Source organism: Callorhinus ursinus, unplaced genomic scaffold, assembly GCF_003265705.2.
Source record: "Callorhinus ursinus isolate GAN/ISIS: 27379988/994484 unplaced genomic scaffold, GSC_fseal_2.0 scaffold90, whole genome shotgun sequence".
Taxonomy (NCBI): domain Eukaryota; kingdom Metazoa; phylum Chordata; class Mammalia; order Carnivora; family Otariidae; genus Callorhinus; species Callorhinus ursinus.
The window spans coordinates 1,439,853-1,459,395 of record NW_027397152.1 but is presented as its reverse complement, the minus strand read 5'-3'; the positions used below and the strand labels follow the sequence as shown (position 1 = coordinate 1,459,395).

The 19,543-nt window shown below is 52.3% G+C and overlaps 1 protein-coding gene across 4 annotated transcripts; it reads left to right on the top strand.

Moving 5' to 3' along the window:
• The first annotated feature begins 9,832 nt into the window (after nucleotides 1–9,832).
• Nucleotides 9,833–19,315, top strand: ZNF687 (zinc finger protein 687). 4 transcript variants are annotated; one of them, XM_073888468.1, is made up of 9 exons: nucleotides 9,833–10,002; nucleotides 13,676–15,798; nucleotides 15,946–16,124; nucleotides 16,525–16,701; nucleotides 16,790–16,952; nucleotides 17,109–17,441; nucleotides 17,536–17,648; nucleotides 17,892–18,033; nucleotides 18,179–19,315. In XM_073888468.1, exons 2-9 carry the CDS (start codon nucleotides 13,693–13,695, stop codon nucleotides 18,674–18,676), a joined length of 3,711 nt encoding a protein of 1,236 aa, XP_073744569.1. In that variant the 5' UTR covers nucleotides 9,833–10,002; nucleotides 13,676–13,692; the 3' UTR covers nucleotides 18,677–19,315. The 4 variants fall into 4 exon arrangements, with proteins under 4 accessions (XP_073744569.1, XP_025714073.1, XP_025714074.1 ...); XM_025858288.2 differs by lacking the exon at nucleotides 9,833–10,002 and adding an exon at nucleotides 10,522–10,674; XM_025858289.2 differs by lacking the exon at nucleotides 9,833–10,002 and adding an exon at nucleotides 10,754–10,881.
• The last annotated feature ends 228 nt before the right edge of the window (nucleotides 19,316–19,543 follow it).

The following is a 19,543-nucleotide window of genomic DNA, read 5'->3' as shown; positions in this document are numbered from 1 at the left end:
TTTGCTGGCTTTCTGTGTCTCTTAGCCTCATGAATGGTAGGGCAGGATTTTACCTTGTCTGTCTAAGATTTACTTTCTCGGGGTGTGTGGGAGACAATATTTTTGAGCCTTGGCTGGGAGCTGTTAGCTGTAAGGTTCTTTCTAGCATGATCTGGCCAGACATTTTCCCGGGGGAATCCCTGATGTCAGTATCTTTAGATCAGATTCTTTGAAGCAAGCATATTCCAGTCTCTTTCTTGGAAAGAATGGTTCTAATTGCTAGCGTTCTGGGTCCTGAGTTTGGGGAAAGGGCTGGGGTTCTCAGAATTCAGGATGTAAATGTTCTTTGGTCCTCTTGTTTTTAGCATCCCATTCCTGCCCTCTCTGGAGCGGAGGACTCCACTTTTCTGCCATGGTGGAGGAGGGAGTCACAGAGCATGCATGGAACGCATCAGGGGAGGGGCGCCTGGGTGGCTCAGCTGGTTGGGCATCTGCCTTCAGCTCCTGTCATGATCCCAGGGTCCTGGGATCGAGTCCCACATCGGGCTCCCCGCTCGGCGGGAAGCCTGCTTCTCCCTCTCCCGCTCCCCCTACTTGTGTTCCCTCTCTCGCTGTGTCTCTTTCTGTCAAACAAATAAAATCTTTAAAAAAATAAAAATAAAAATATAAAAAAGCTTATGTCTTTTTAAAAATGCCTTTATTATCATTTCAGTAGATTTTAGGAAGGAGCAAAAATAAGTGAGTGTCTCTAATATATCCTCTACCCAGAAGTCTGTCTTGCTTTTGAACCACATAAATTAGATATGATTATTATTGTCATATACAAGCAGTGTTGATTTAGCTTTACCCCCAAGTTTACTAATTTTTTTTTAGGATTTTATTTATTTATTTGAGAGAGAGAGAATGAGAGAGAGAGAGCACATGAGAGGGGGGAGGGTCAGAGGGAGAAGCAGACTCCCCGCCGAGCAGGGAGCCCGATGCGGGACTCCAGGATCATAACCTGAGCCGAAGGCAGTCGCCCAACCAACTGAGGCACCCAGGTACCCACTAATTTTTTTTTTCTCACTGATTTTTTTGCTTCATACACCTTCTCTCTGGGATAGTTTATACTCTCCCAGAAGGCAATCCTGTAAGAGTTCTTAACAGTTAAGATATGCTGGTAGTAAACTCTCTGTTTCTGTTGGTGTAAAAATGTCTTTATTTCACCCTTGTATGATGAGCTTGGACTTGATCATGCGGGCATTTGGGGAGAATGAGTGGTTTTAAGCATCTGAATATGATTAGTTTTGTTTTATAGGAAAACATTCTCAATGGGGGTGAGGCAAGGATAAGGAATCTGTTGCAAACATTAGATATGATGGTGGCTGGAACAAGGGTTGTGATGATGGGCCTAGGGGGTGGACTGGAGAGATATTAAGGAGTTAGAATTGATAGGCCTTTGTCATCACGGGTAATGAGGAAGAGGAATTAGTGGAAGATGCCTCCCAGGTTTCTGTGTGTGTGTTAGCAGTGCTAACTTTCCCTGAGATGCAGATCCGGGGACGAGAGAATGTTTGGTAGAAAGTGGTGAATTTGGTTCTCATCAGGGGGCCTTGGAAGTGTCTGTGGCATTTCTGGATGGCACTCTGGAACTCAGGTGGGAGTGAGTGACACACATGCAAAGTTGTCAGGCCAAGGTGATGGATGCTTGTGGATGACGCACTCAGGGAGACGGTGTGGACTGATGAGGGGATTTTGGGGCCCGGGGGTTTGAGAACTTCTATTGTCTGAAAGCTGAGTCTACCTGCGTGACTGCTGTGGCATGAGGGGATGAGGCTGAGCAAACCTGGGCTGCACTCTCACACTCAGGGTCATTTCAGCAGCTCACTTTTCCCTTAGGGGGCAACAGTCTAAAATAAACCACAGGAAGGCTTTTCCCTTCTTTGTTACCACAGTTCCACTGACCCTATAACAAGGTAGCTGCTGGGGCAACTGGACAAATTTAAGCTGCAGGCAACAATATATGCACCAATAGCACTAGAGACAAGCCCGATGAGTAGTATACCCAAGTGTGAGGGCTTGATTGGTCTGGGTTCAGTACAAAAAATGAAATCCAATATTAAGAAAAAAGGAATTCAATTTATTGAATTAGGTATTTGCAACGTACTTGGAAGGGCTGCAAGGGAGGGTGCTAGCTCGGCTTCCAGGAATGATTCTCAGAAAGTGGCAGAACTGGGGCACCTGGTGGCTCAGTCGTTAGGCGTCTGCCTTCGGCTCAGGTCATGGTCCCAGGGTCCTGGGATTGAGACCCGCTTCGGGCTCCCTGCTCAGCAGGAAGCCTGCTTCTCCCTCTCCCACTCCCCCTGCTTGTGTTCCTTCTTGCTGTGTCTCTCTCTGTCAAATAAATAAATAAAATCTTTAAAAAAAAAAAAAAAGGAAAAGAAAATGGCAGAACTTTCAGGGAATCTGCTATTTTTGCCATAATTAGGAAGTTGGGAGGATATCAGGAAGCTACTGGTTACTACTGGAACTATTCATTTCAAGAACACAATACTATTCCATTGCAATTTGGTGGGGGGAAAGGATGGTCTTTTCAGTAAATAGTGAATATCCCGATGGGGGAGAATCCCTAAACTCACAGCATATGCAAACATTAATTCACAATAGATCATGAACCTAAATGTTAAAAGTAAAACAAATAAAGCTTTTAGAAAACAAACAAACAAACAAAACTTCTTGACCTTAACCAGGACACAAAAGCACTAACCATAAATGAAAGGGTTTTTTAATTAAATTAAATTCAATTTAATTAAAAGAATTTTTTAAAAGATTTTAATTATTTGAGCAAGAGAGAGAGCACAGAGGGAGAGGGAGAGGGAGAAGCAGGCTTCCCGCTGAGCAGGGAGTCTGACGTGAGGCTCGATCCCAGGCCCTGAGATCATGACCTGAGCCGTAGGCAGATGCTTAATGAACTGAGCCACCAGGCACCCCAAGGAAAGGCTGATAAATTAGACTTTATTAAAATTAAGAACTTCTTGGATGAGTTTTAAAAACATTCTGCTAAGTGAAAGAAGCCAGACATAAAAGGTCACATATTGTAGGATTCCATTTATGAAATATCCAGATAGGTAAATTCACAGAACAATACAGATTGCTGGTTTTCAGGGGTTGGGAGGGTGGGGAATGGGAGTGACTACTTAAAGGGTATGGGGTGAAAGGAAACGATGAAAATGTTTGGAGTTAGACAGATGTGGTTTTACACAACATCATGGTTATACTAAATGCTGATCAATTGTTCACTTTAAAATGTTAATTTTATGTTATGTGAATTTCAGCACAATAAAAAGAAAGGATTTATGTTTACCAAAAAATAGCATTAAGAGAGTGGAAAGGCACCACACAGACTGGGAGAAAATAACTGGAATTAACATACTTGACAAAGCACTTGTGTCCAGAATATATAAAAAAACTACAAATTGATGAGCAAAAAACCCGCAATAAAATCATGGGCAAAGACTTGAACAAGCACTTTACAAGAGATAAGCTATAAATGGCCAATAAGAATAACGAAAAGTTGCTTAATATCATTTTGCATCAGGGAAATACAAATTAAAACCACAGTGAAATACTGCAACATAACCACCAAAATACTTAAAGCTAAAAGGACTGACAATACCAAATGTCGGTGAGGAAACTGTACACGTGTACATTGCCTGTAGGAGTATAAACTGGAATATTTAGGTACTATCTACTAAAGCTAAACATACACATCTCCTATGGCCCAGCTACATACTCAAGAAAAATTAGTGCACCTGTGCATGAAAATACAAGTACAAGAATGTCACAGGAGTTTTATTCAGGATACCCAAAAACTGGATATAACCAAAATGTCCATTAACAGCAGAATGGATAAATTGTGGGTTTGTCAATAAAACAAAATACTATATAGCAAAAACAAAAACAAAAACAAAAACTATTGCCACAACATTAGATTTCACAACCAAAATACTGACAGAACCTAGATACACAAAAATTATATATTGTATGATCTCAATATATGATGTTCAAGAACACGCAAAATGAATCAATGGTGATAGAAGCAGATAGTAATCGGGGCACCTGGGTGGCTCAGTCGGTTAAGTGTCCAGCTCTTGATTTTGGCTCAGGTCATGAGCTCAGGGTCATAAGATCAAGCCCTGCATTGGGCTGGCACCTGCTTGGGATTCTCTCTCTCCCTCTCCTCTGCCCCTTCTCTCTACCTTAAAAAAAAAGAAGAAGAAAGAAAGAAGCAGAAATAATTATTGCCTGGGAAGGAGCCTTTGGGGAGCTAGTAATGTACACACACACACACACACACACACACAGCAGTACCTTCTGATTAAACCAGGACCACCTCTCCTTGTGGCAGCCATCTGCTGCTCGCACCCCACCCTGTCCCCCTCTCCTAATGCTTGATTCCAGGGTCTTGGAAACGAGCCTTCCAACCTCCATCTGCTCCTGAATGCCTATATCCTACCTTCCCTCTCCTCAGACCTCCAGCTCCTCCATCATCCTCACTCTTGGGGGTTGGTTTAGTTTCTTACACCCCAGCAACAGAAGCAACTGGAGAGATTTTTACAGCTTCCTTGCCATGCCCACTTACTCTGCCTTCTCTCCTGTTATTATAGGTGAATGATCCTTGGCCCTCTGCTTGAGAACTAGACCCCACCCCTCATCTTTTTAACCATTTGGCTCCAGGAACTTTCTTCTATCTCTGCTGCAACCCCAGATTTTTGTCAGTACAGGATCTGTCCCCTAACATACTGCAATTCCTTCTTTTTTTTTTTTTTTAAGATTTTATTTATTTATTTGTGTGTGTGTGAGAGAGAGAGAGAGAGAGAGCGCGAGAGAGCACAGGGGAGGGGCAGGCAGACGGACAAGCAGGCTCCCCGCTGAGCAAGGAGTCTGACTCAGGGCTCCCAGGACCTGGGATCCTGACCTGAGCCCAGGTGTCCCTGCAATTCCTTCATCTTGAAATGGTCCTTTCCTCACCTTTGTTTCCCCTCTAGTTACCACCCCATTTCTCTCCTTCCCTCCTTGGAAAGAACTGTCTATAATCACTGTTCCCCACCCACTAGCATTCTTTTGAACCCACTACATACAAGCTCTTCTTCCCCCCAGTCCACCTAATCTGTCCTTATCATGCTCGCCCATAACCTCCACTTTGCTTAATCCACTGGTCTTTCCCTGGCTTCATCTTATTTGATCTTTCAGTGGTATCTGACAATTTACCATGCTTTTCTCCTCCTCCTCAAAACACTTTCTTAAAAACAAACAAACAAAAAGAAACTTTATGTGGCTTCAAGGACACAACGTTCTCCTGGTTCTCTCCTTTTTTTTTTTTAAGTTTTTATTTCGAAGTAATCTCTACACCCAACGTGGGGCTTGAATTTACAACCCCGAGATCAAGACTCCCACACTCCTGATCTCAGGATTGTGAGATCGAGCCCGGCATAGGGCTTTCCGCTCAGGTGGGAGCCTGCTTAAGATTCTTTCTCCCTGGGGCGCCTGGGTGGCTCAGTGAAGCGTCTGCCTTCGACTCAGGTCATGATCCCAGGGTCCTGGGACTGAGCCCCATGTTGGGCTCCCTATGCTTCTCCCTCTTACCCCTGGTTATACTCTCTCTTGCTATCTGTCTCTCTCAAATAAATAAATAAAAATCTTAAAAAAAAAAAGACTCTGCCCCTCCCTCTGTTCTGCCCCTCCCCCCTCACAAGTAAATAAATAAATCTTTAAAAAAAAAAAGCTGCATGCTCCACCTACTGAGTCAGCCAGGCACCCCTCTCTTTCTTTTCTTTCCAGTTTTTCTCAGTCCCATTTACTGGTTCCCCTATTGTCCTGACCTTCAAACTCTGGAGTTCCCCAGGGCTCAGTCCTTGGACTTTTTCTCTTTTCTATCTTCACGCATTCCCTTGGTGATCTCATTCATTCTAGCTGGGATTTTAAATACTATCTATAAGCTGATGACATCCAAATTTATATCTCCACTTGGAAGAGTCATATGACTGACCATGACTGAAATCGAGCTGCTGACCTTGCCCTGGAATGTGCTTCTCCTGGTAGAATTCCCAGCTCAAGAAATGGCAACATCAGGTGCGCCTGGCTGGCTCAGTCAGTAGAGCATGTGACTCTTAGGGTTGTGAGTTCAAGCCCCATGTTGGATGTGGAGCCTGCTTAAAAAAAAAAAAAAGGCAACATCATTCTACTTCCTCAGGCCTCAAGGTTTTGAATTTCTTTTTCTCATACCCCACATCCAACTTTTGTTTTTTTTAAAGATTTTATTTATTTTTTGACAGAGAGAGACACAGCGAGAGAGGGAACACAAGCAGGGGGAGTGGGAAAGGGAGAAGCAGGCTTTCCGAGGAGCAGGGAGCCCGATGCGGGGCTCGATCCCAGGACCCTGGGATCATGACCTGAGCCGAAGGCAGTTGCTTAACTGACTGAGCCCCCCCACTCCCGTCACATCCAACATTTTTTAAAAAAATGATGTTTTGTGGAATGCCTGGGTGGCTCAGTTGTTAAGCGTCTGCCTTCGGCTCATGTCATGATCCCAGGGTCCTAGGATCGAGCCCCACATCAGGCTCCTTGCTCAGTGGGGAGTCCGCTTCTCCCTCTGCCTGCTGCTCTCTCTCTCTCTCACAAATAAATAAAATCTTTTTTTAAATAAAATCTTTTTTAAAAATGATGTTTTATTTACTCAGATAGATTTTTTTTTAAATTTTAATTGCAAAAAAATTTTTAATTCCAGTGTAATTAACATACAGGTTATATTAGTTTCAGGTGTACAATATAGTGATTTGACACTTCCATATATTACTTGGCGCTCGTCACGATGAGTGTACTCTTAATCCCCATCACCTATCTCACCCTTCCCTCCACCCACCTCCCTTCTATTAACCATCAGTTTGTTCTCTGTAGTTAAGAGTCTGGTTTTTGGTTTGTCTCCTTTTCCCATCTCTCTGCTCATTTGTTTTGTTTCTTAAATTTCACATATGAGGGAAATCATATGGTATTTGTCTTTCTCTGACTGACTTACTTCATTTAGCATTATACTCTCTAGATCCATCGATGTCATTGCAAATAGCAAGATTTCATTCTTTTTTATGGCTGAGTAATATTCCGTTGTATGTATATGCCACATCTTCTTTATCCATTCCTCTATCAATGGACACTTAAGTTGCTTCCATAATTTGGCTATTGTAAATAATGCTACAATAAAGATAGGGTGCTTGTATCCCTTTGAATTAGTGTTTTTATATCCTTTGGGTAAATACCCAGTAGTGTGATTACTGGATCATAGGGTAGTTTCCACAGTGATTGCACCAGTCTGCATTCCCACCAACACTGCATGAGGGTTCCTATTTCTCCACATCTGCATGAAGACTTGTTTCTTGTGTTATTTTAGCCATTCTGACAGGTGTAAGGTGATATCTCATTGTGGTTTTGATTTGCATTTCCCAGCACATCCAACCCAAAAGTAAGTCAGGCCACTCTGTCATGTCTCCTTCCTATCTCACTCTGAGAAAACACCAAAGTCCTTCCAATAGCCCCCAAAGCATCCCATGACCTGATCCATTCCTCCCACCCCCTTACCCCTTTGGAACACACTCCCACCTCAAGATCTAGTATTTACTCTTTCTGGAATGTTCTCACAGGTAGCTGCATGGCTCACTCACTCACTTTCAGCCTTTACTTAAATGCCACCTTTCTCAGAAAGGCCTTTACTGTCTGTCCTATCTAAAATTGCAACTCTCCCAGACTTCCTGTCCTCCTTCCCTCTTTATTTTTCACATTAAAAACAGATTAATGGCATAATTCTTAGAGCAGTTTTAGGTTTATGGAAAAATTGAATAGAAATTAGTTACCGTATACTTCCTTATCCCTAGTTTTCCCTATTATTAACATCTTGTACTAGTGTGGTACATTTATGGCAATTAACCAATATTGATATATTATTATTAACTAAAGTCCATAGTTTACAGTAGAGCTTTTGACAAATGCATAATGTCATGTATCCACTATGACAGTATCATAGAGAATAGTTTCACTGCCTAAAAATCCACTGTGCTCCACCAATTCATCCTTCCTTCCATCTGAACCCTTTGCAACCACTGATCTTTTTACTGCTCCCACAGTTTTGCTTTTTCCAGAATGTCATATAGTTGGAATCATACAGTATACAGACTTTCCAGTTGGCTTCTTTCACTTAGCAATATGCATTTAAACTTCCTGCATTTCTTTTCATGGCTTAATAGTCTTGCTTCATTTTTCTCCTGGCAATTATCGATTTTAACATGCTTCTATTTATCTTACTTATTTACCATATTTATTGTTTGTCTTCTCTGTATGTTTCATGAGGACAGAGATTCTTGTCGGCTTTGTTCACTGATGTATCCTCAGTGCCTGCAACAGTATTTTACCTATAGATGGTGCTCAGGTATTGGTTTGAATTAAAATATTTCTTAGGTGAGTGAATAGTGCATCTAATTGAAGAACAAACTTCTATTGAGAACTCTCTGGGCAAAAGAATCTGTGAAACACTGTTTAGCTTTCTAGACCCTTAGAATTCAACTCCACTGCTTCTGACCTTGCTTAATACCTAACCTAACCTGTCTGTGCCATACTTTCCTCCCCAGTAAAATGGAGATAATAATAGTACCTCCCTCATGCGGTTGTGGTAAGGATTATGTAAGTTAATATACATGAAATTCTTATAATAGGTCCCACACACAGTACGTGTGCATCAGTAGTGACTATTATTCCATGCAGGAAGACGCAGAGGAGGTGGGAACGGAACGCTGGTTGGCTACATCCACGCTGTGAGCTGTGTGAGCTGGAGTAACTGCAGGCAAACCTGAAACAAGAAGGCGGCAGACAGGAGGGCACTAATTCCATTTGCCCATCACTTTAGAGAGAACCTTACGTTCTAAACGCGTTTATATGTTTTTTAATTTAAAAAGATTTTTATTTATTTATTTATTTGAGAGAGAGAGAGAGCGCGCACAAGCGGGGAGGAAGGGCAGAGAGAAAGGGAGAAGCAGCCTCCCCGCTGAATGGAGAACTCACGCGGGACTCGATCCCAGCACCCTGGGATTACCACCCAAGCTGAAGGTAGACGCTTAACCCACCGAGCCATCCAGGTGCACTAGGTGCGTTTAATCCTCACAAAAACAATCATATCGGTTGGTATTATAATCCCCATTTTATCCATGAGAAAACCGGTTCAGGGAGGTCGAGCGACCTGCCCGATGGAACCATAGATTTCCCACGATATCCACCCAGAGGCTCGGATTCACATCTCAATACAGTCGCTATTACTCATGCAAACTCTCAGGGTACGCCGGTGAGTCCTAGATCCAGAGGTCCAGAGGTCCAGTGACCCCTGCGCAGGGTAATTTTTAAAAAAATAACCACATCCCAGTGATGAACGTCTTCGTTCGCGCAAGTTGCGGAGGTTCGCAAGCCGGTGAGCCTGTGCTCTGGAGGGCACGCTGGGCTTGCATATGTATTATGTATTCTGAGTACGACCGCAACTTGTTTGCGGAACATCCCCTCCCCTTCTCCCGCCTCCAGGGGGCGTGGCAACAAAGCGCGGGAAAACCGGCTTCGACTCCACCCCCAGCCCGTTCTGGGGGCGGGGAAAAGGAGAGCTCTTAAATGGGAAATGGAAGCGACAGTCGGCTCACACCCCATCCCCGTGCTTAGGAAGTCTACCAACATACCGCTTTAAGATCCCTTTGGAAATGGCCCAGGCCACGCCAGCACTCTAACGTCACCTCTCCTCCACTTCCGGTCTGCAGGGCCGTCCCGGGCTCCAGGTGCCTGTTCCTTCCACACTTCTAATCCCGCCCCTACTGCGCGCCCTCCTGCAGAGGGAGAAGGTACGGGTGACGCCATCGCCCAGGAGCTGGCCCGCGCGAGAACCCCATCCATCCAGATTATATGACGATTTAGACAGTGGGAAAACGGCAAGGAACTGGTCAACCAGATGACGTAATGTTTTGGGTAACGTCCCATTTTGTGACTTCTGCACAGCATGACCGACACTGGGGTTTAGTTTGAGAAAACAGAGCAAATGGACCTACGCATCCGGGCTTCTCTCAGAGTCGACGAGGTTCTCCTCAAAGTGCCCACCAAATAGAAGCTGAGAGTTCTTTTAATTTGCATAAGCGAACTGCGGGCTTCAAAGATTGTGGCCAATAGGGAGTGAGGGGGCGGAGACGCACCTGGGACAGTCACCGCCTCCAGAGGGAAAGCAGGGGATCGGATTGGCTTCTTTCTAAGCGACAGTAGCGGAAGCCAGTCATTTTTGAGATGCCCAGATGGGGCAGGTGGGCCCGGCGCAACCAATGGGGAGAGGCATTTTCAGAAGGACTAGGCTCCTTGCCCAATGAGGCTGGGAGGACTGTGCGGGGCTAGTTCCGAGCGGCAGTACTTAGGGCCAACCCAGTGCGGGCCTGGGAGGGGCGCAGTGCTGAACGACGGGGGTGTTGGCCAATGGCGAGTGCGAAAGCGGGCGGCCCAGACCTGGAACGCGGAGGGAGCTGAAGGAGGGGGAGGCTGAACGGGAGAGAAGCAGGAAGTAGCGGCGGCCTCGGGGAGGGCGGCGGCGGTGGCGGTGGCGGTGGGAGCAGGGTAGAGACCGCCGGGTTTCGGCCCGCACTTGGAGCGGAACAAGTAAGCATGCCTGGGGTAATACCCGCCCTTGGCCCCGCCCCCTGGGGGGGCGGGTAAATACCCCCGCCCCTCCCCCACTTGGTCAACTACCCCCTTCTCCGCGCCGCCCCCCTGGGGCGGCTTCTAGGAAGGCCCCGCCGCCGCCTCCATCCCTTCAGGCTGATGGGCGAAACTCCCAGCTTGTTGAAAGCACAGCCCCCTAGCCGGGTAAACGTGGAGGGAGGGTAGGGGTCCCCAAGTCCTGGCGCCCCGAGCCCAAGAGGCGTCCGAAGCACGGCCCGGTGACTGCTGGCTGCGGGATGTCGCGACCTAAAATGGTGTCCGTGTTCCGGGGGCGGGGGCGGGGGAGCTGGGCCAGGCCGGAGCGGAGCCTGCACCCCGACTGGGCGCGGGTCAGCGTCCGGGCCCGGGCCGGACTCAGGCTCGTGCCCCGGGCCGCCGCGCGCCTTCGGATCACTCCTCAGTCTCGAGGGAGCCGCGGGAGTCTGCGGGAGGAGGAGGCTGTGCCGCGCCGGGACGGGAGGGGAGGAGGTGGGAGTTGGGACGGACCCCGGCCGGAGAGCTGCGAGTCACGCAAAGACCGTCCCCTCCCCACTCCTCTCTTTCCACGCGCCTCCCCTACTCCGGTGAAGTCCTGGGCCGGGAGGTGCTGCGCGGCAGCTCCCCAAGGGCCTGGCCTGGCCGGGGCCCGTCCTTCCCTTCTCACGGTGGGAGCGAGAGAAGCGCGGTGCGCCTCAGTTTCCCCAGTGGCTTCTCCTCTGTACACCCCGCCCCCTCCCCGCAACCCCGGACATGCTCGCGGCGCCGGCCCTCGGCAGATGGCAGGGACTTAATTCCGCCCGCTGCCCAGCTTGGCTGCAGCCTAATCGCCCCCGACCGCCGGCCCCTCGCCCTGCTCTGCAGGCCCCGGGCCAGGCAAAGAGCAGTGGAACCCCCTGCCGACCCAGGCCAGTTCACCCTCTTCCTGTTCAGCCCCTTCCTTTGGCTTTTGGGGAAGAACAGAGGGAAAGGGGGGAGGGCCGGAGCCCAAGAGTCCGGGCACAGCAGCCGCAGAAAGGCCTCGGCCGTGGGGTGGGGGAAGCCTCTTTGGCCTTGAGCTCCCGCTGCTTGGTGGACCGTCGGCTCCTGGCTATCGCATGACCTCTAAGTCACTTGGACGCCAAAGGGGGACTTGCTTGGGGAGGGCGAGTGGGCAGATGTTTTCTCCTAGTCGCCACTGGTCTGTGCTCCACCAGCCCACTTTTCTGAGGGCTGGTGTGGAAGGCAGCTCCGGTTTCTCCCGGTGGGGAGAGAAGCAGGCAGAGGAGGGAGGACCCTAGCTCTCCATCAGGGCAGAGGCAAAGGGTGGAGGGCTTTGTTTAAACCCAGAGACTGCAGAATTAAGTAGGGGGTGGTGAGGGGAAACTTCCCTTTCTTCCTCTTGTTGGTCCCCTCTTCCTCCACCCTGCCTGGGTCCCACCATTGCCAGCTACCACCTGCTGGGACCATCTCCAGTTTCAGTCTAAAGGCTGGCAGGAGGTGAGGGAATTGGCCCTGAGAAATGGCTTGCATCCTGGGCAGAGAATGTGTAGTGACAGAGACTTTTTCAGTTTCTTCCTCCTAGATCTAGAAACACTTGTGGGGAGAAACTGGTGAGGAACAGATCCGGGTCCCCCCCAAGCTTCAGGCTGGCCATGTTGGTTTAGTGCCACATGCGTCTTGTGTGTGTGTGTGTGTGTGTGTGTGTGTGCGCGCGCACGCGCGTGTGCGCATGCACACTCACTGGGCCAGGTTGGGGTTGGGCAAGACTTCCTGGACTGGTGTTGCCAAGGGAAAATGAAAAGGGTGAGGAGTGTGAATTAGGAGCTCAGAGCAGAAATGACAGGGGTAAGGGGGCTTGGCTTTTCCCCTTTGTGGCGGTCGTGCTGGATGTTACCCTGGAGTTTGGCCCTGAGAGAGCAAGATGGGGAGGGAGGGAGAGAGGAGGGGCTGGCCCCGGGAGGGCAGAAGCACTCTGGGGAAGGTAGGTGAGCTAGCGGCAGGTGTTTGTGACAGGAGAGGCCTAGGCTGGGGCCCTTGTGACCAGGCTGCCGTCACGGTTTTCCCCTGTCTTTTGTCTTTGTCTCTTTCTGTTACTGTGTCTTATTCTGTCCATCTTGGTCTCTTGGGTGATTTCCCTGAGTCCACTTCTCCTTGTTAACCAAGCTAGATCTCCAGGTGCCAGTGGTCTCCCCAAGTCCCCAGACTTGACCCCTGACTCTTGTCTTTGACCCCAGCCCCAGATTCCCAGTGCTTTCTCCTTCCCAGCTCCTCCTTGACCTGACATGTCTTGTTTGTCCCAGCTGTAATAATAAATCCTATTCTGGGTTCTGACTCTCAGGGTTATGATTCATATCGTGCTCAGAATCACCCTGTGATGTATGGGTTACTTGCCTCCCCTTTCAAAAGTAAGGCAGTGGACATCAGACCATTGGCAAAGCTGGAAGTAGAATCATTTCTTCATCTTGGCTTAAGTCACTGTCCCTTTGTACACATGGCCTTTCAGATCTCTGTGGACCCCCAGAAGATCCATGAAGAATTATGAATGGATCCCATGCTGCCATGAATGAGCCCTTAGACCCAGAGCGTCCTGTATATCTTCCTCCTTAATAGTGGTATTGATTAATTGATGGGTTTTGTGCTGGGCACAGGAGGGGCCGAGGTGGTTTCAACCAAGATGTTCACTGAACTCCCTGTCTCTTTTATCCTTGTCTCAGCTGTATTTCTGAGAAGTTCCTTTTCTTCTGCTTTCTCTCGATCTTGGTGTCTTCCCTGGAATGTGCACATAACCTACCTTTCAGTTTTATGGTTTGGCAAACCAGGTACCTCCACCGGCTCTAGTATTTGCGTTGTGGTAAAAGCATACCCAAGTCAGACTGTGCATGGTCCCAAGAGGATAAATATGGAGATCCCGAGGGAGGTGGGCCAGGGTTCCTGCCTCCTGAAGGCTAAGTTTCTTGCTCTTTTTTTCTGTTTTCGTCAGGTCTGGGACCTGTTGCCATGGGGGACATGAAGACCCCTGATTTTGATGACCTCCTTGCTGCATTTGACATCCCTGATATTGACGCAAATGAAGCCATCCACTCTGGGCCAGAAGAAAACGAAGGGCCTGGTGGCTCAGGAAAGCCAGAACCCAATGTAGGAGGTGACTCTGGAGAAGCAACGGCAGCAGCTTCCAGGGATGGCCCCGAGGTTCCAGCCCAGGCTTCTGATCATGGCCTGCCACCGCCAGACATCTCAGCAGTCAGCGTCATTGTCAAGAACACTGTGTGTCCTGAGCAGCCTGAGTCCCCGGCTGGGAGTTCAGGAGGGGAAGGGGCCCAGGCTGGGGGGGTGACTAAGGAAGGGCCTGTGGGGCCTCGTCTGATGCAGAATGGTTTTGGGGGCCCTGAGTCATCCCTTCCAGGTACACCCCACTCTCCAGCTCCTCCCAGTGGGGGTACCTGGAAAGAAAAAGCCATGGAAGGCAAAGCTCCTTTGGACCTCTTTGCTCATTTTGGGCCTGAGCCAGGGGAGCACCCTGATCCCCTCCCTCCCTCTGCACCTTCCCCGCCTCGGGAAGGGGCCATGACCCCACCTCCTTTCCCCTCTCCCTTTGAGCTGTCCCGGGAGAATGGCCCAGCCTTGCTGCCACCTGGTTCTCCCCCACCGCTGGGGACCATGAAGCAAGACAGCTGCAGCCCCCTTCATCCTCAGGGCCTAGCTGGGCTAGGCTCTGGCTCGAGCCCCGAGGCCACGGGCATTTCTGCCAGCGCCTCGCCTCCCGGGGTGACTGGGTTGCCCTTCTTCAAGCAGTCTCCCGGGCATCAGAGCCCTGCTGCCTCCCCCAAAGTGCCCCGCTGTCAGCCCCTGAAGGAAGAAGAGGAGGAGGGGCCGGTGGATAAGCCTTCCCCCGAAAGCCCCCAGAGTCCCTCTAGTGGAGCTGAGGCTGCAGATGAGGACAGCAATGACTCCCCTGCCTCTTCCAGCTCCTCAAGGCCTCTCAAGGTGCGGATCAAGACCATTAAAACATCCTGCGGGAATATCACAAGGACGGTAACCCGGGTCCCCTCAGACCCTGATCCTCCTGCCCCTTTGGCTGAGGGGACCCTTCTGGCTGAGGCTGGCCTCCTGAAGCTGTCCCCTGCAACCTCGACCCCTGAGGGTCCAAAGGTGGTGAGCGTCCAGCTGGGTGATGGCACAAGGCTAAAGGGTACTGTGCTGCCTGTGGCCACCATCCAGAACGCAAGCACTGCCATGCTGATGGCGGCCAGCGTGGCCCGCAAAGCTGTGGTTCTGCCTGGGGGCGCTGCCACCAGCCCTAAGACACTGGCTAAGAATGTGCTAGGGCTGGTACCCCAAGCCCTGCCCAAGGTGGAGGGGCGGGCAGGGCTGGGGACCGGGGGGCAGAAGGTGAACGGTGCCTCAGTGGTGATGGTGCAGCCTTCCAAGGCGGCCACCGGGCCAGGTGCAGGAGGTGGCACGGTGATCTCGCGGACCCAGTCCAGCCTGGTGGAGGCCTTCAACAAGATCCTCAACAGCAAGAACCTGCTGCCTGCCTACCGGCCCAACCTGAGTCCACCGGCTGAGGCCGGGCTGGCCCTGCCTCCGACAGGCTACCGCTGCCTCGAGTGTGGTGACGCCTTCTCGCTGGAGAAGAGCCTGGCGCGGCACTATGACCGCCGGAGCATGCGCATCGAGGTCACCTGCAACCACTGCGCACGCCGCCTGGTCTTTTTCAACAAGTGCAGCCTGCTGCTGCATGCCCGAGAGCACAAGGACAAAGGGCTCGTCATGCAGTGCTCACACCTGGTCATGAGGCCCGTCGCCCTGGACCAGATGGTGGGGCAGCCGGACATCACGCCCCTGCTGGCTGTCCCGCCCGCGCTCGGACCTCCAGCCTTGCCTGCCTTGGGCAAGGGTGACGGGGCCATCACCGCCGCCCTTACCGCCGTTGCCGCTGAGGCCCCTGTGCTGCCACTCTCGTCTGAGCCGCCTGCTGCCCCTGCCTCCTCGGCTTACACGTGCTTTCGCTGCCTGGAGTGCAAGGAGCAGTGCCGGGACAAGGCCGGCATGGCTGCCCACTTCCAGCAGCTCGGGCCCCCTGCCCCTGGGGCCAACAGCACTGTGAGTTCCCTTTCGCGGCCCTTTCCCGGGGGTAGAGCCCGCTGCCATGGGAGTAGGATCTGGGAAGGTGTTGGGGGCTTGGTCAGAAGAAGTCATGGGGGACAGGCCACTCCTCATTGACTTCCCTTCTTTCCGCCCCCTTGACAGGTGTGTCCAACCTGCCCCATGATGCTCCCCAATCGCTGCAGCTTCAGTGCCCACCAGCGCATGCATAAGAACCGGCCTCCCCATGTCTGCCCGGAGTGTGGGGGCAACTTCCTGCAAGCCAATTTTCAGACCCATCTTCGGGAGGCCTGTCTACATTTGTCTCGCCGTGTAGGCTACAGGTGCCTCCTGACTCCCCATAGTCTGGCCCCTGCCCCGTCCTCCCCTCCCCCCCCCCCTCCCCCCCCCCCCCCCCCCGCCCCGACCCTGCCGGCACTTTATGGCCGCCTGTGTCCCAGCACCAGCCTTTCAGCTGGCTTGTCAGGGAGCGCCCCATCTCTCCTGCTGAACCCTTCAGGCTGAGATCTGTCTCTGCCCTGCTCCCACGGACAGGGGAGAGAGCTCCAGTTCGGCCTCCGCAGGCCTCCCTCAAGGAGCAGGGTCTGCGCTCCCCTCCTCTCCCCACCTTGCTCGGGCTCCGCCGCCGCCCGGAACTTCTGAGTCCCGCAGTTCCCAGGAATGACGGGGCTGGGGGACGGGCTGGAGACAGCCTGCCTCACCTCGGCGCCCCCTGCCGCCTAGGTGCCCCAGCTGTGCAGTGGTGTTCGGGGGCGTGAACTCCATCAAGTCCCACATCCAGACGTCGCACTGCGAGGTTTTCCACAAGTGCCCCATCTGCCCCATGGCCTTCAAGTCCGCGCCCAGCGCCCATGCCCACCTGTACACCCAGCACCCCAGCTTCCACACGCAGCAGGCCAAGTGAGACCTGGCAGGGAGTGGGGTGGGCCAGAGCGGGGTTGGGGCCCCGATGGGCAGGATGTCTGCACTGTCCTCTCCACCCACACAGGATGATCTACAAGTGCGCCATGTGTGACACGGTCTTCACTCACAAACCCCTCCTCTCCTCACACTTCGACCAGCACCTGCTGCCCCAGCGTGTCAGCGTCTTTAAGTGCCCATCTTGTCCTCTGCTTTTTGCTCAGAAAAGGACCATGCTGGAACATCTTAAGGTAGAGGAGTTGAGGGACAGGGGTGGGGTGCTTGGCTGTGGTGACCTGGGGCTAGGGTAACATAACCCTGAGGAAGTAGGCGTGGGGGAGCAACGAGGCCTCTGGCAAAGCCAGGCCCTCCCCCACAGTGGCCACCCCCTTGTCTCCCTGTCACAGAACACCCATCAGTCCGGGCGCCCGGGGGAGGAGACTGCTGGGAAAGGGGCTGCGGGTGCCCTTATGACCCCCAAGGCTGAGCCTGAGGACTTGGCTGTGGCTCGGGGAGGAGCAGCTGCCCCTACTGAGGAATCGTCTTCATCCTCAGAAGAAGAAGAACTACCCAGCTCTCCTGAGCCCCCTCGCCCAACCAAACGGCCCCGACGGGAACTAGGGAACAAAGGCATCAAGGGTGGGGGTGGGGGCCCTGGAGGCTGGACCTGTGGCCTTTGTCACTCCTGGTTTCCTGAGCGAGACGAGTATGTGGCTCACATGAAGAAGGAGCATGGCAAGGTGAGTGGGCCTTCCCCCTGGGATCGGGTTGTGTGGCTGTGCGGTTGGGGTCTTAGAACCTGGCTCTGAGGTTCCCTACCGTCTGCTCTCCCAGTCAGTGAAAAAGTTTCCCTGTCGCCTGTGTGAGCGCTCCTTCTGTTCCGCCCCCAGCCTGAGGCGCCACGTCAGGGTCAATCACGAGGGTATCAAGCGAGTTTACCCATGCAGGTAACCCTTGCCCCTCATCTGCAACCCCCCGCCCCCAGCCCTTTCCTCTTTTTGAGCAAGTAGGCCTGCCCACCCCATGCCCCCAGCCCCACTAAGTACCTTCCGACCATGACTCGAGAGTGGACCAAAGGTTGAGGCCTCCCTCTGCTCTTGGGAACCTCCTCCCCCTGCCCCCCTCAAGCCGCAGGCCTTGGTCTTTGGGCCAGTCTCCTGGCATCCACGCTACCCACTCTCCCCCTGCAGGTATTGCACAGAGGGAAAACGCACCTTCAGCAGCCGCCTGATCCTGGAGAAACATGTCCAGGTCCGGCATGGCTTGCCGCTCGGGGCCCAGTCGCCCGGCCGGGGGGGTACCCTGGCTCGGGGCCCCGGTGCCAGAGCCCAGGTAGGCAGAGGCCCAGCCTGCTCTTCCGGGCCTGTGGGACTGGGAAACTGCAGGGTTCTAGGCCCTGGCCTCAGGAAGCTAGGCGGGGGTGGCAGGGTCAGTGGGGGATGAGAGGGAGGCCTAATTTCTTCCCTCTCTTCGCCAGGGGCCAGGACGGAAACGCCGCCAGTCGTCTGACTCTTGCAGTGAGGAGCCTGACAGCACAACACCTCCAGCCAAGTCCCCCAGGGGCGGGCCGGGCTCAGGAGGCCACGGCCCCCTGCGCTACCGGAGCAGTGGCTCAGTGGAGCAGAGCCTCATGGTGGGCTTGAGGGTGGATGGCGGTGCCCAGCAGTGCCTCGACTGTGGTCTGTGCTTCGCCTCCCCTGGCTCTCTGAGCAGGCACCGCTTCATCAGCCACAAGAAGAAACGGGGTGCGGGTGGCGCCAGTGCCCTGGGCCTGGGTGATGGGGAAGAAGAGGCCCCTCCTCCACTGAGGTCTGACCCGGAGGGCGGAGAGTCTCCCTTGTCGGCTTCTGGAGGCCCGCTGACCTGTAAGGTCTGTGGCAAGAGCTGTGACAGCCCGCTCAACCTCAAGACCCATTTCCGCACACACGGCATGGCGTTCATCAGGGCTCGGCAAGGGGGCAGCGGGGACAACTAGGCCCGGGGCCTGGACTGGCCGGCCTCCCCTCCCTCTTCGGCGGGAGCCTGGGTCACTGCTGCTGTCTCGTCCCTGGGCTAGGGATTTCCTTCTAGTTCACGTTTTGTTCAGCTCCTCTCCCCCAGCCCCCAAACACAACAGGCTTTTGAGGATTATAGTGACTTGCAGTCCCCCCTTTGGGTTTGGCCCTTGGGTCCTAGTAGAGTGGGCCCTCCATTCCTCCTTTCTGAGCCTGACACTAATTATCCTCCTGCTGCAGACCCCGAGTGGGTTGGGGTGGGAGGAGGGACGTTCCTAGGCCTGTGAGTGGGGCCCAGGGAAGGCCCGCCCCCCCCTGCCCCCCCCTCGCTGGGGCCCTCAGGAAGCTTCTCAACCCTCAAGAGCCTGGCCCTGCCCCTGCACCACCCCTCAGACTCCCTGGCACTTGAGCCCCACCCCCACCCCTGCAGTGCCTTTCACTTTTTTTTTTTTTACCCAGAAATCCAGGGGGGTTGGTAGGGACGAGTCCTGTCAAGGGGGGGCCCAAGGGAGAGGAGGGGACAGGCTCTCAGGAATCCTTTATTCTTGTAGTAATAATAATACTAACAGTGGGGAAATGGGAGGGAGAAAACCAGACCATTAAAACTGCTCATGGTTTAATCCCTTCACGCTCCTCTCTTTATGTGACCTGGACATTGTGGACTTGGAGGGGGAGAGAGTGAAAGCTGGGGAGGCCTTTCCCAGGACAAGGACACTGACCCAGACAGGCAGGGAAAGAGCAGTCTTCCTCCACCCAGTTCTTTGTGGTGCCTTTGGCATCCAGGACACAGGCATCTGCTCATATTCCTCAACTACCCCCCCAACCCCTGAAAAAAAATTACAGTCCAA

Excerpts from the sequence above, each read along its gene's own strand:
- ZNF687 (XM_073888468.1), top strand. The coding sequence starts at position 13,693 with ATGGGGGACATGAAGACCCCTGATTTTGATGACCTCCTTGCTGCATTT. Across the intron at positions 17,442-17,535 it reads TGAAGAAGGAGCATGGCAAG|TCAGTGAAAAAGTTTCCCTG; the intron begins GTGAGTGGGCCT and ends CTGCTCTCCCAG. Across the intron at positions 18,034-18,178 it reads GCCCCGGTGCCAGAGCCCAG|GGGCCAGGACGGAAACGCCG; the intron begins GTAGGCAGAGGC and ends TCTCTTCGCCAG.